Source organism: Diceros bicornis, chromosome 31 (assembly GCF_020826845.1).
Source record: "Diceros bicornis minor isolate mBicDic1 chromosome 31, mDicBic1.mat.cur, whole genome shotgun sequence".
NCBI lineage: Eukaryota > Metazoa > Chordata > Mammalia > Perissodactyla > Rhinocerotidae > Diceros > Diceros bicornis.
In genome coordinates, this window is record NC_080770.1 from 12832777 (window position 1) to 12848300 (window position 15524).

The 15524-nt window shown below is 33.8% G+C and overlaps 1 protein-coding gene across 4 annotated transcripts in view; it reads right to left on the reverse strand.

Annotated features, from left to right (window-relative positions):
* The window catches only part of MS4A13 (membrane spanning 4-domains A13), a 92748-nt gene that overhangs the window by 56390 nt on the left and 20834 nt on the right, over positions 1 to 15524 (reverse strand). For 3 of the 4 annotated variants that reach the window (XR_009216255.1, XR_009216254.1, XM_058526755.1), the window contains exon 7: positions 494 to 609. Coding sequence is in view for 2 of the 4 variants with exons in the window: in XM_058526755.1 (XP_058382738.1) it covers positions 538 to 609 (72 nt within the window). In the remaining 2 variants the exon portion in view is untranslated. Of the gene's footprint in view, positions 1 to 493; positions 610 to 2292; positions 2356 to 15524 lie in introns of those variants that run through there. The other variant, XM_058526757.1, reaches the window with a different exon arrangement.

A 15524-nucleotide genomic window follows, 5' to 3' on the forward strand; every position in this document is an offset into this window, starting at 1 on the left:
CATTCTCTAGTATAGTATGGAATCTGGCTTTACACTTTCTCGTTTCACACTTCCAGTAAGTTTTATCACTGTATTTTCTATCAAGTCCACATATGTAGTTATCTTAGGCAGTTGATTCGTCAATGGAGAAATGAAACTAAACTGTCAACCAGTTCTTTTACCTTTTATGGCAAAATTGCCTTGCAGCCAATTCGTTTGGTGGCAAAAATGCTCGCAGCAAAAATGTCTACAGCAAAGATGCTTACAGGGAAACTACTTAGAAACATCTCTTCAAACTCCCTCAGTTTATACTGCATCCCTGCTTAAGAGTATAAATGATTTGTCTTGATTGCTAACTAGAGGCAACGCTGTTGTTGTTGAGGCTTTAGGTGTCAGGTGTTTTGCTTATTGTATAATTTATTGAAAAAATTATCTGTTAGGCATCAATATGTTTAGGTACTGTTCTACATTTTGGGGATAAAGCAGTGGAGAAAATACATATCATGGAGCTTACCTTGTGGAGAGGGTCGGGGTGAAGGGAAGTGATAAGTGTTAGTGTTAGGAGGCCAGGGAGATGAATAGTTTCCAGCATAGGAAGTGACGAGCAGCCAGAAAGTTACCTGAAGAGTCCTGGAATTTAAGGAAAGAAAACGTTAAATTATGGTAAAAGCCTCCCGGATGGTCAGTTAAGATGAGGACCAAGCATTGGTCATTAGATTTTGCAATATGGAAGTCACTGTTGTCATTTCAAGAATAGTTTTAGGGGAGAGGTGGAGGCCGAACCCTAATTGGAGTGGATTCAAGACAGAATGAGAGGAGATAATTAGGGGATAGTCAATACAGACAGTTCTTTTGAATTTTGTTTTTAAGGAAAGGAAAGAAATGGAGTCATAGGTAGAGGGAGAAGTCTTCAAGTTTTTTCTTTTTTTTTTAAACAGGAGAAATAATAACACATTTCTATGCTGATGGGACTAATCCAGAGGAGAGGGAAAAACTGCAGTCATCAGCTGGGATGAGGATAGGCTGGGAAGTCTTTTGTCTGTGTCCCCTGGAATCTACCTTCTACTGTGCACAGACCCCTGAACATCCTCAACCTCTTCATAGGAAACTTTCTGCACCTCCTTGGCCTAAAACCTAGCATTTAAAAAAATTTTTTTTTGTGAGGAAGATCAGCCCTGAGCTAACATCTGCCAATCCTCCTCTTTTTTTGCTGAGGAAGACTGGCCCTGGGCTAACATCCATGCCCATCTTCCTCTACTTTATATGGGACGCCGCCACTGCATGGCTTGACAAGCGGTGCATCGGTGCGCGCCCAGTCTCTGAACCGGCGAACCCGGGCCGCCCCAGCAGAGTGCTCACACTTAACCACTTGCGCCACCAGGCCGGCCCCAAACCTAGCTTCTTTTGATGCCGATACTTTTCTAAGTGCTTGCTTACTCTCTGGAACCACAAGTCCTTGGTTGAAGAGAATGAGGAATACGTTTTCTGTGAATTCTGCTAAAACTCTGAGACCCACACTGTCCAATACAGTAACCACTAGCCACATGTGGCAACTAAGCATTTGACATGTAATTAGTCTGAACTGACATGTGTTTTAAGTGTAAAATGCACACCAAATGTTGAAGACTTGATATGATAAAAAGAACATAAAGTATCTAAATATTTTTGACATATTGGGTCAATGAAATCTATTATTAAAATTAATTTCACCTGTTTGTGTGTACTTTCTTAGTGTAGCTACTAGAAAATTTAAAATTACACAAGTGGCTCATATTATATTTCCATTGGATAGTACTGTTCCAGATCTTTTCACTGTCTTATAAACCTCTTTCCTCTTTTAGCTCTTCTTCTCATCTTCCTAATGTCTTTTCTCTGCGTTTACATAAAATCCTAACAATTTAAGAAGGGCAAAAAGGCACTATGTGAGCTGGCTCTATCTTTCCAACTTGGTCCTTAATCACCTTCCTTTTTGCTCAATGAGTTCTAGCCACACCATCCTCTCAAACCAGCCAATCCTTTTCCCTTCTCAGGATTTTGTTCTTCTATTTCCTCTGCCTGGAGCACCTGTCTTATGACTTTGAAAATGGCCAGCTCCATTTCTTCCTGTTAGTTTCAACCTAAATGTCACCTTCTTAGCAAAGCATTTATTTCCTTTCTAAAATAGTGCAAACTATCTGCCCTACCTCTCTTTCCATCACTCTGTTTATTTCTTAAAAAGCATTTGCTAATTCCATATTTCCTAAAATTCTCTTGCTAACTCATTTTTTAAAAAACGTATGTATTATTTATCTTTTTCTTCAGCTCCCTTAGAGTAGGGGTCTTGTCTGTCTTGTTTACACCCATAGTCTAAAACAAGGGTAGATGCCTAAATATATGCTAAATGAGCACAAGCAATAAAGATTGATTATATATATGATAACATAGGAATATTTAATTTTTTAGTCAAATAGTACAAGTGTGGTTGGGTAGTATTAGAAACCATGTTTAAATGTTACTAAAAATTGTAGGAATTAGAAATAAATGAATAACAGTTAATGTAAGTAATTATGGTTAAAACAACTTTTTTTTCACCACTGTCTGTCTCTTCCTTTAGTTTCCAACATTTGCCTCTCTCCTAGTTCTCTGTGGACTCCTTTCCATGGCCTTATATTTTGGTCTTAAATGATATTATTCCCTCAGGTCCTTTCTGTTTTTCGTCTCTTCAGAAATCACAATTAGAAAGACCTTTGGGCTAAACTTAACAATTTAGTTTACAAACTTTAAGGGGTTTTTGTTTGTTTGACTAATTCTGTGATTTGGTTTTTTAACTGTGATTTTGAGGGCCTTTAGATGGGGCCTGGTTCTCTAAGACACCATCCAGCCACTACTCTGTAAAGTTTTATACCTGGTTTCTTGTGGACATTTGGATTCTTGGATCTGAGCTTTCTCGATGGGAATTGTTCCTTTGGCAAGTTTTTTCATATTTCAGTAACTATAATCTTTATTGATGAATATTCCCCATTATCTGACACATTTGTTATGAATAAACACCCAAAAGCCTTAGGCCTAATTTGGTAAATGAGTGTGTTTATTAATTTCTTATTCTCCCAGCCTAAAACTCATACCTAAAAGTCCCTGGTAATTCTATTTCCTCACAAAACTTGAACCTTTGCTTTTATCCCCTGTCTTCTATCAATCATTTGTACTTTAATATAAATGAATTGCAAAGTTGGAGTTGCTGTTAGTCTATTCCCATGAGAACCAAGGATTAGAAAAAAAGGATTATCTGGGCATCTCAGATTTTACCCAGACATAAATGCAGTATCTGAAAATAGGACCTGTTACCGTCTGGTTCCTAATCCCTTCCTGCCTCCCACAGTCCCAACCCTCAGAACTCCCCCTACCCCAAATCAGTTCCAATGCTCCTACATGCAAGAGTCTGTTCTCCAAATTCTTGATTCCCCATACTCTTTGGGAGCAAGAGTATAGACAAGGGCTATCCTTATTGGAACCTAGTATGGCTTTGGATTTTTCATTAAGTCTGGGCCTATGACATGAGTTTTAAAAATAGTTGGCATGGAAGTGGAAGAGGTAGATATGCCTTTGACAAGAGTTTTCTGAATCGGTGATGGATGAAATAAGTTAAAGATAAATTTTGCCTTCCAGATTTGGAATGGCAAATGCAGAGAGGGTAGAGCTATATATAGCTTTACTGAATACCTTCTGCAACAACTTTTCTTGGGATAATACCTAATGTTTCAACACTCTAGCTCTAAAACATTTGATTATTGAAGACATTAGAATATGCTGCATTTTTGTATACAGCAAATTATAAAACATAATGACCACAGATTTTAATGTGCCTTTAATCCTGTGCCTGGTGCCTGCCAAATGTCCTTGGTCCCAGGGATATATACATTGAATAAAACAGATCTGAGACAGAAAGTCATACCTATCGACCTCTATTGTCCTAGGAGGGTGGAGATATAGAAAACAAACTTCTAATTTATTCACAGTTTTGTATAAGAGGGTTTTTTTAACACTCAATTATAAGCCAAATAAGCAAAAAAAAAAACAACAAAAAAAACCCAAGTACACATTTACCCCAGAATTTTTCAGCTTCCCAGGAAAACTCTTTAGAGGGACCATATTCAATTTTCCAATTCTGTCAATATATTAGCCCTTCAAAGTGGGTTTATGTCCTGATTTACCAGACAGAAATGAAATACTGACTCTAGCAGTAATAAATTATTAAAATGTTACTTTTTATGTCCAGTGAGACTCTGTGCTCACTCCAAGATGCTGACTATGAATAAAATATCTTTCCACAGCCTGAAAAGAAAATGTAAAATATATATATATTATATATTTTAAGTATACAACAGTAGAAAATTACAATAAGTTTATAAAAGAGAAAAAGCACCCGTTAATAGCATGATGATGTTATGAATTATTCATATAACTATCTTTACTCAGTTAAAATTTATTATTAATAGGTACTATATATTATGTGAATTTTAAACTTAAAGATATGTCACAAGGTGTTTGGTGTATCAGAACTGAAAATACTTTTCAGCAGTGTGAGCTGTTTGCCATTTCTCTGTGTAAGTGGATATAAAACATTATTTTGGAGTGTAATCTTTTTGGATTCTTCTCTGACCACATATGTGGTTATACAGATTTAAGGAGATTGGCATCTAATGTACAAAGGGAAAACTGTAACAGAACTTTTTTGCGGGGTACATGGTGGGGACTTGACACAGGATGCCTTTCCTAGTACTTGTATATAGACGTGGTTGTTGAGGATAAGGTGAGAGACTTTGTATAGAGGGCAAGAAGCATCTGAGGACAAAGGAAATGAGATGGTGACACATTCTCTTTGAGTTACAGTTTTTAGAACTTCCTTGATGGACTGACATGGTCTCAAATTAGGTGTCCTTTCAGGAAAGGGCATTAGAGGGGAACTCATCAGGAAGGAAGAGATCTGGATGGTGTCTTTGGGCTCAACAGAAAAGTGTAAGGGTTCTTGGAGGCCTCCCTGTGCTGTGTGGGACTAGTTTTTCATATTTGCCAATTGATTCCATAGGTTAACATTTGCCATTTTCAATCAGAGAGACTGAAATAAAAAATTAACATTAAAAATGTATTATTAAAAACTCACAAAACTAAGTAAATGTAAAATAAATTTAAATAACTAAACTATAAAAGTGAGTTGTTTTGTGAGTTTGTACTTCTGAAGTTATCAAAGCGTAAAACTGCTCTAAGTGTTTTAGGACACTCTATAAGTTGAAATAACTTCTCCTAGTCTGTGGCTTGCCTTTCCACTTTTTAAATAGTGTCCTTTGATGAACAGATATTCCTAATTTTAATGTATACCATTTTATCAATATTTTTCCAATGGTAAGTGTTTTATGTATCTATTTAAGAAATCTTTATCTGCCCCAAGATCATGAAGGTATTCATCTATGTTAAAATCTAGAAGCTTATTGTGTTATCTTTTTTTAATTGTGGTAAAATATATACAACTTAATATTTATTATTTAAACTATTTGTAAATGTACAATTCACTAGCATTAAATACATTCACAATATTGTGTACCCATCACCACTACCTATAGCCAAAACTTTTCCATCATCCTCAACATAACTCTGTATCCGTTAACAATAAATTCCCCTCTCTCTTCCTTCTAGTACCTAGTAAACTCTAGTCTCTTTTCTGTCTTTATGAATTTGACTATTCTAGGTACCTTATGTAAGTGGAATCACACAATACTTATCCTTCTGTGTCGGCTTATCTAACTACGCATAATGTTCTCAATGTTCATTCATGTTTGTAGCATGCATCAGAATTTCATTCTTTTGTAAGACTAAATAATATTTAATTGTACGTATAAATCACATTTTGTTTATCCATTCATCTGTTGATGGACATTTGGGTTGTTTCCACCTTTTGCCTATTGTGAATAATGCTGCTATGAACATTGTATCTGAGTCCCTGCTTTCAATTCCTTGGGGTATACACCTAGAAGTAGAATTGCTGGAACATATTGTAATGCTATGTTTAACTTTTTGAGGAACTGCTTTACTGTTTTCTACAGAGGCTACAACATTTTACATTCCCACCAGCAATGCACAAGTGTTCCAATTTCTCTACATCCTCACCGACACTTGTTGTTTTCTGTACTTTTAAAAAAATAATAGCCATCCTAATGGGTGTAAAGTGGTATCTCATTGTGGTTTTGATTTGCATTTTCCTAATGATTAGCGATGTTAATCATATTTTCATACTCTTATTGGCCATTTGTACATCTTCTTTGGAGAAATGTTTATTCAAGTTCTTTGCCTACCTTTCTATTTTCTATGGTGGTTGTTATTGTTGAGTTGTAGGAGTTTTTGATACATTCTGGATATTAATCCCTGCCATATATACGATTTGCAAATCTTTTCTCTCATTTTGTAGGTTGTCGTTTAACTTTCTTGGTAGTGTTCTTTGGTGCACTCAAGTTCTTAATTTTGATGAAGTCCAATTTATCTACTTTTTCTTTTGTTGCCTGTGCTTTTGGTGCCATATCCATGAAATCATTGCAAAAGCCAATGTCATGAAGAGTTTCCCCAATGCTTTCATCTAAGAATTTTACAGTTTTAGCTCTTAAACTTAGGTCGTTGGTCTATCTTGACTTAATTTTTGTATATAGTGTAAGGTAAGAGTCCAACTTCATTCTTTTGCATGTGGATATCCAGTTTCCCCAGCCTCATTTGAAAAAACTCTTCTTTCCCCCATTGAATGGTCTTGGCACCCTTGTTAAAAAGCGATTGACCATATATATGAGCATTTATTCCTGATCTTTCTATTCTAGTCCATCAGTCTGTATGTCTGTCTTTATGCCTGTACCACACTGTTTTAATTACTGTAGCTTTGCAATAATTTTCAAAAAGTTGAGAAATGTGTGTCCTCCAACTTTATTTTTCTGTTTCAAGATTGTTTTGACCATTAAAGGCCACATTCCATATGGATTTGAGGATGAATTTCATATTCCATGGGAATTTGAAGATCTGCTTTTCCATTTCTGCCAAAACGGCTATTGGAATTTTGATAGAGATTGAGTTGAATCTGTAGATTACTTTGGGTCGTATCAACATCTTAACAACATTAAGTGTTCCCATCCATGAACACAAATGTTTTTATGTTTATTTAGTCCTTCTTTAACTTCTTTCAGTAATAGTTTTCAGTTTTTAGCATACAAGTCTTTCACCTCCTTCATTAGATTTATTCCTAAGTAATTCTTTTAGATGTTATTGTAAATAGAATTACTTTTTAAATTTCCTTTTCAGATTGTTCATTGGGTATATAGAAATATAACTGATTTTTGTGTGTTGATCTTGTATCTTGCAAATTTGCTGAATTCATTTATTAGCTTTGGTAGCTTTCTTGTGGATTTTTTGATCTTTTCTATTTAGAGGATCATGTTATCTGTGAACAGAGAGAGTTTTACCACTTTCTTTCCAATTTGGGTGTCTTTTATCTCTTTTCTTTTTTTTTTTTGGCTAATGGCTCCAGCTAGAACTTCCGGTACTATATGGAATAGCAGAGGTGAAAGTGGGAATCTTGCCTTCATCCTGATCTTAGGGGGAAAGTTTTCTGTCTTTCACCATTAAGTACGACGTTATCTGTGTTTTTTCATAAATACCCTTTATCATGTTAAAGAATTTTTCCTCTATTCCTAGTTTTCTGAAAGTTTTTTCCTTCACTTTATCGAGGAATAGTTGATAAATGTAATTGTATATATTTAAAGTGTACAACGTGATGATTTAATATGTGTATACATTGTGGAATAATTACCAAGATGAAGACAGTTAACACATCCATCACTTCACATAATTTTTTTGTGTGTGTGGTGAGAATGCTTAAGATTTACTCTTAGCAACTTTCAAGTATACAATGCTATATTATCAACATATATACATCAAGTCACCATGCTGTACATTAGATCCTCAGAACTGATTCTTCTTACAACGGAAAGTTTGTACACTTTGACCTACATCTCCCCATTTCCTACTCCTCTCAGTCCTCGGCAACCACCATTGTATTCTCTGTTTCTATGAAATTGACTTTTTTTTTTTAAGATTCTCTATATAAGTGAGATCATACAATATTTGTCTTTTTTTGTGTGGCTTATTTCACTTAGAATAATGCCCTCCACGTTTATCTATGTTGTCACAAATAGCAGGATTTCTTTCTTTTTTATGGCTAAATAATATTCCATTGTATACCTATACACCACATTTTCGTTATCCATTCATCTGTCAAAGGACGTTTAGGTTGTTTCCATATCTTGGCTGTTGTGAATAATACTGCAATGAACATGGGTGTACAGATAGCTCTTCGAGGTATTGATTTTGTTTCCTTTGGATATATACCCAGGAATGAGATTGCTAGCTCATATGGCAGTTCTATTTTTAAGTTTTTGAAGAACTATCATACTGTTTTCCACAATGGCTATACCAATTTACATTCCCACCAACCATGTACAAGGGTCCCTTTTCTCAACATCCTCACCAACTTTGTCATCTCGTCTTTTTGATAATAGTCATTCTAACAGGTGTGAGGTGACATATAATTGTGGTTTTGATTTGCATTTCTCTGATGATTAGTGATATAGAGCACCAGTTCATATGCATATTGGACATCTGAACGTATTCTTTGGAAAAATGTCTTTTCAGGTCCTTTGCCCATTTTTTAATCCAATTGTTTGTTTTTTTGCTTTGAGTTGTATGAGTTCTTTATATATTTTGGATATTAACCCCTAATCAGATATATGGTTTGCAAATATTTTCTCCCATTCTGTAGGTTGCCTTTTCATTTTATTGATGGTTTTCTTTCCTATGCAGAAGCTCTTTAGTTTGATGTAGTCCCACTTATTTTAGTTTTTGTTGCCTGTGCTTTTGGTGTCTTATTCGAGAAATCATTGCCAAGACCAATGTCAAGGATCTTTTCCCCTATGTTTTCTCCTAGGAGTTTTACAGTTTCATGTCTTTAAGTCTTTGATCCATTTTGAGTTAATTTTTGTGAGTGGTGTAAGAGAGAGATCCAGTTTCATTCTTTTGCATGCGGCTATCCAGTTTTCCCAACACCACTTTCTGAACAGACTGTCCTTTTTCCATTGTGTGTTCTTGGTGCCCTTGTCAAAAATTATTTGACCATATATACATAGGTTTATGTTTGGGCTCTCTATTCTAATCCATTGGTCTATGTGCATGTTTTAATGCCAATATCATATTGTTTTGATGACTATAGCTTCGTAATATAATTTAAAATCAGGAAGTGTGATGACTCCATCTTTGTTCTTTCTCAAGATTCCTTTGGCTATTTGGGGTCTTTTGTGATTCCATACAAAATTTTAGGATAGTTGTTTCTATTTCTTAGAAAAATCTCATCGGAATTTTGATAGATTGCATTGAATCTGTAGGTCACTTTGGGTAGTATGGATATCTTAACACTATTAATTCTTCCCATCCAGGAACATGGGGTATCCTTTCATTTATTTGTGTCTTCTTCAATTTCTTTCATCAGTGTGCTAAAGTTTTCAGTGTAGAGACCTTTCACCACCTTTGTTAAATTTAGTCCTAAGTATTTTATTGTTTTTGATGCTATTGTAAGCGAGATTCTTTTATTTCTCTTTCAGTTAGTTCATTGTTAATGTATAGAAGTGCAATGATTTTTGTATGTTGATTTTGTATCCTACAGCTTTAGTGAATTCATTTATTAGTTCTAACAGTTTTTGTGAATTCTTTAGGGTTTTTTATATATAAGATCACGTCATATGTAAGCAAATAATTTTACTTCTTTTCTCATTTGGATGCCTTTTATTTCTTTTTCTTGCCTAATAACTCAGGCTAGCACTTCCAGTACTATACTGACTAGAAACGGCAAGAGTGGGCATACTTGTCTTATTCCTGATTTTAGAGGAAAAGCTTTTCAGTTTTTCAACATTGAGTATGATGTTAACTGTGGGTTTGTCATATATGGCCTTTATTATGTTGAGGTACATTCTATTTTTAATTTTTGAGAGTTTTTATCATGAAACAATGTTAAATTTTGTCAAATGCTTTTTATGCATCTATTGAAATTATCATATGATTTTTAACCTTTCTTATGTCAATGTGGTGTATCACATTTATTTATTTGTGTACATTGACCCATCCTTGCATCCCCTGGATAATCTCACTTGATCATGGTATATTATCTGTTTTAATGTGCTGTTGAATTCAGTTGGATAACATTTGGTTGAGGATTTTTGCATCTATGTTCATCAGGCATATTGGCCTGTAATTTCTTTTCTTGTAGTGTACTTGTCTGGCTTTTGTATAGGGTAATGCTGGCCTTGTAAAATGAGTTTGGAATTGTTCCTTCCTCTTTAGTGTTTTGGAAGAGTTTGAGAAGGACTGGTGCTAATTATTCTTTAAATGTTTGGTAGAATTCACCAGTGAAGCCATCTAGTCCCAGGCATCTGTTTGTTGGGAGATTTTTGATTACTGATTCAATATCTTTGCTTGTTATTGGTGTGTTCAGATTTTTTATTATTTCCTGATTCAGTCTTAGTAAGTTGTAGGTTTCTAGGAATTTATCAATTTCTTTTAAGTTATCTGAATTTGTCGGCATATAATTGTTCATAGTAGTCTCTTATGATCCTTCATATTTGTTTGGTATCAGTTGTAATGCATCCTCTTTCTTTTATAATTTTGATTAGAGTCATCTCTTAGTTTCTTCGTCTAGCTAAAGGTTTGTTAATTTTGTTTATCTTTTCAAAAATCCAATTCTTAGTTTCGTTGATCTTTTCTATTGTCTTTCTGTCTCTATTTCATTTATTTCTGCTCTAATCTTTATTATAGCCTTCCTTATACTAACTTTGGGCTTAGTATGTTAATTCTTTTCTAGTTCCTTGAGGTGTAAGGTTAGGTTGTTTGAGATCTTTCTTGTTTCTTAATCTAGGCATTTATTGCTATAAACTTCTTTCTTAGAACTGCTTTTACTGCACCCCACAAGTTTTGGTATGTTGTGTTTCCATTTTTGTTTGTCTGAAGATATTTTTTTATTTCTTTTTTGAGTTCTTCTTTGGTCCATTGGTTGTTCAGAAATGTGTTGTTTAATTTTCACATTTTTGTGAATTTTTCAGCTTTCCTCATGTTAGTGATTTGTAGTTTCATACAATTGTGGTTGGAAAAGACACTTGGTATGATTTCAATCATCGTAAATTTGTGAAGATTTGTTTTGTGATCTAGTATATGATCTATCCTGGAAAATGTTCCATGTGCCCCTGAGAAGAATGTGTATTTTGCTGCTTTTAGATGGAATGTTCTGTATATGTCTGTGAGGTCCATTTTTTCTAAAGTACAATTCAAGTCCACTATTTCCTTATTGACTTTCTGTCTGGATGATCTATCCATTATTATTATCAATATTATTGCATTGCTATCTATTTTTGCCTTAATATCTGTTAATAATTGTTTAATATATTTAGGAACTTCAAAGTCACATTTCAAAAGAGCATGAGTATGGGGATGTAAAGAATTTGTGACCCTTTGTGCAATCTACCAGTTATCAATTCTCTATACCCTCTCCTTTCTCTTGGCTATATGCAAGCTCAAGTTTCTTCTAACCTTCTTGAAAGTATAAATAGTATAAATTAGTTTACCTCTTATTTCTAATTTTTCATATCCTGTTAAATCCTTTTCACTTCCTGCAATTTGGCCCAGATATAAGTACCAACAATTTTTTATTTGCCATTTCAAATACTTGATACACTTGAATCCCTACGTTGGAATTCACTTCTCCTTTGGCTTTCATGATACTATAACTCCCTAATTTTCTTTTCTTTCTATGACCGTTGCCTAGATTCTGTTGCATCTTCTTTCTTGTCATGAATCTCAAAATTAGTTTTCTTCAGTGTCCTCCCCTCAGTACTCTTTACTACTTATTCAATACTTTCATCCTGGCTGGTTCTCATATTAAAAATATCATTCTCATATTAAAAAAAAGATTGGGTTGAATTAAATGTACAGAAGGCTGAACACATCAAGTATACAGCTAGATGAATTAACCAAAGTGAAAAGCCACGTAACCCCCATCTGATTTAAGTAAGAAAACATTACCATCTGTTGAGAAGCTTCCCTCCAGCCTGTGATACCTTTTATTTAACTTTTTTTTGTAATAATTTTAGATTCACAAAGCTTACAAAGATAGTACAGAGAGATTCCCATGTTGCCTTCACCCAGTGTCCCCAATGGTTACACCTTACATAGTTATAGTACAATATCCAAACTGGGAATTTGATATTGGTATTATGTGTGTGTATAGTTCCATGTCATTTTACTATATGTAAAATGTAACCTCTACCACAATCAAGATACAAAACTATTCCAGTACCACAAAGATCTCCTTTAGGGTACCTCTTTGTAATCAAATTCATCCCCGTCCTCCTCACAATCCTTAAGGCCTGGAAATAAGTAATCTGTTTTCCATCTATATATGTTTGTCATTCAAGAATGTTTATATAAATAGAATTATACAGTATGTAACCTTTTTGAGATTAGCTTTTTTTCACTCTTGAGAAAGCTTTTTTTCACTCTTTCATTAAAGTTGTATTTGTTAATATTTTAAGAATTTTTGCATTTGTATTCATGAGGGATATGGTCTGTGGTTTTCTTTTTTGTACTGCCTTTGTATTGCGTTGCCATCAGAGTGATACTGGCATCCCAGAATGAGATGGGAAGTATTTCCTCCTCTTCTATTTTCAGAAAGAGATTGTGTAGAATTGGTGTTAATTTTTCTTAAAACATTTTATAGAATTCTCCAGTGAAACCACGTAGGCTTAGAAATTTCTTTTGCAGGAGGTTTTAAATTATCAATTCAATTTTTAAAGTAGTTATAGGGCTATTCAAATGATCTATTTCATATTAGGGAGTTGTGGTAGCTTGTACTTTTCAAGGAACCGGTCCATTTCATGTAACTTGACAAATTTATGCATATAGAGTTGTTTGTAGTATTCCCTTATTGTCCTTTTGATGTCTGCGGGATCTATAGTGATATCTCTTGTTTCATACTTTATGTTAGTAATGTGTTTCTTCTCTTTGTCAGTCTTGTCAAAGTTTTGTCAATCATTTCAAGAACCAGCTTTTTGTTTCATTTTTGCTATTTTTATGTTTTCAGTTTCGTTGATTTCTTTATATTTTTTCCTTCCTTCTGCTTGCTGTGGGTTCATTTTGCTGTTTTTCTAGTTTCTTGAGTTGAGAGCTTAGATTATTGATTTAAGGCTTTTTCTATTTTCTAATGTAAACATTAAATGCTAGGAATGTCACTGTTTTAGCTGTATCACACAAACTTTGATATGCTGCATTTTCATTAACATGTAGTTCACTCATTTTTAAAAATTCCCCCTGAGACTTCCTGTGGATTATTTAGAAATGTGTTGTTTAATTTCTACCTTTTCTTCTGAAAAGTTACCACTATGTTAGCTTCCAACAGGTATTTTACTTGTTTTTGATCTTTAGGCAAATTGAATCTAGAAGTATGTACTACTTTGTGTTTGACAACGTTTTGCTCAACATTAAATTTGTGAAATCCATTCTACTACTGATGAGCGTTTGGATTTGGAATTTTAGATTTTTCCTAGTTGGGGTTCGGAATACTGATTCTGTGATTATTCTATAAATATTCTTGTCTTTTGTTGAATATATGTACTAATTTTTAGGCTATAAACCTAGGAATGGTGTTTCCAGTATTAGATAGTCTTAAACTGTTATCCAAAGTGGTTTTAACAATTTATATATTTCTACCACCAGGATATGTAAGTTACAGGTTCTCCACATCATCCCAAAGAGTTGATATTATCACTCTTTTTCATTTTTTTGCCATTCACGTGGGTGAGTAGTGTTATATTTTATTCAGATCTTCTATCTCTTATTGATTTTTTGTGTGTCTGCCGGTTCCATCAATTATTGAGAAAAAGTTGCTAAAATTTTCCCTGTATAATCCTGGATGGTCTATTCCTCATTTTAGTTCTTTCAACTTTTGCTTTATGTATTTTAATGATATGTCATTATTTACATACAAACATAGAATTATATCTTCCTAGTGGATTGACACTTATTTGATGAAATTTACTCTTCATCCCAAGAATTTTTCCTGCTTTAATATTTACTCTAATATTAGCTTATCTACCTTTGTTCTCTTTCTTATCTTTCCTTTCTTGTCTTCTTTTGGATTTCTCATATATTTTTATTTCATTTTTAGGAACTATTAGGTTGCTATGCAGTCTTTTATTATTCTTTTAGAGATTACAACATGCAACCTCAATTTATTAAGGGCTGTTTTAAATTAGTTCTTTACTGCTTTCCAGATAAGGCAAGGATCCTAGAACACTTTAACACCATTTATCGCCTGCCTTGTGTTATTTCAGTTCTCTTTTAAATATATTTTAGTGTGCCTAGAAATTATTGTTTATATGGTCACTATTCATTTATATTTACTTAGATATTTATCCTTTTTTAATTTTACTTTTTTCTTTCTTGCTTCTTTAAGTTTCCATCTGGGATCATTTCCCTTTTGCCTAAAGAACACTTGCTAAAATTTCAATTCAATGCTGATGACTTTGGTTTTTATTGTTTTTGTTAACAAGTCAGCCGCCATTCTTTTTATTGCTGTTTTTTGAAGGTAAAATGTCTTTTCTCCTTGTCTACTTTTAAGACTTTTCTCTTTGTGGCTGGTTTTATGCAGTTTTACTATGATGTACTTAGATGTGGATTTCTTTGTATTTACTTAGTTTAGGATTGTAACCTTCCTTGAATCAATGATTTGTCATTTTTTTTAATTAACCTGGGAACATTTTCAGATGTAATATTTTCAGATATTACTTATTTGCTTTTATTTCTACTCTCTGAAATTCTGAATACAGGATATTGAAACTTTTTATCATTACCATCTGTCTCTTACTCTCTCCACATCCCGCATTGCATTTTCTATCATTTTGTCAATGCTTCAGTCTGATTTTTCCTTCTGCTCTTTCTTTCAGCTCATTGATTTTCTTGTCAGTTACGTCTAATCGCTGTTACACTCATATATTTAGATTTTAATTTAAATTATGATGTTATTCTCATTTCCACGTGATTCATTTTTATAATTTTCATTTTTCTGCTGAAATCTTGTCATTTAAGATTTTATAATTCTGTTATTTTAATCCATTGTGGGCCTGTGTTTTTTGTTGGATTTCAGTTAATTCTTGTTTTACTTTGATTGAATCCTAGACATTGTGTATGAAAAATTGAAGTGATGATTTGATGCTCTGGATAATGTTATCTTCCTCTTCAAATGATTTATCTTTGCTTTGGTAGAATGTTAGATGTGGGGAAGCTTACTTTGATGCAATCTGTAAGTGAGCTGATTTGGGTCTGAGCATCAGTCTTTGAGAGGGATGACCCATTTTTGCTCACCTTTACTGTTAAGATATAGCCCTTCTAGGGATCACAATAGAAAGCCCTGGGTGTTTATGAGCTTCTCACTTTGGTGAGCC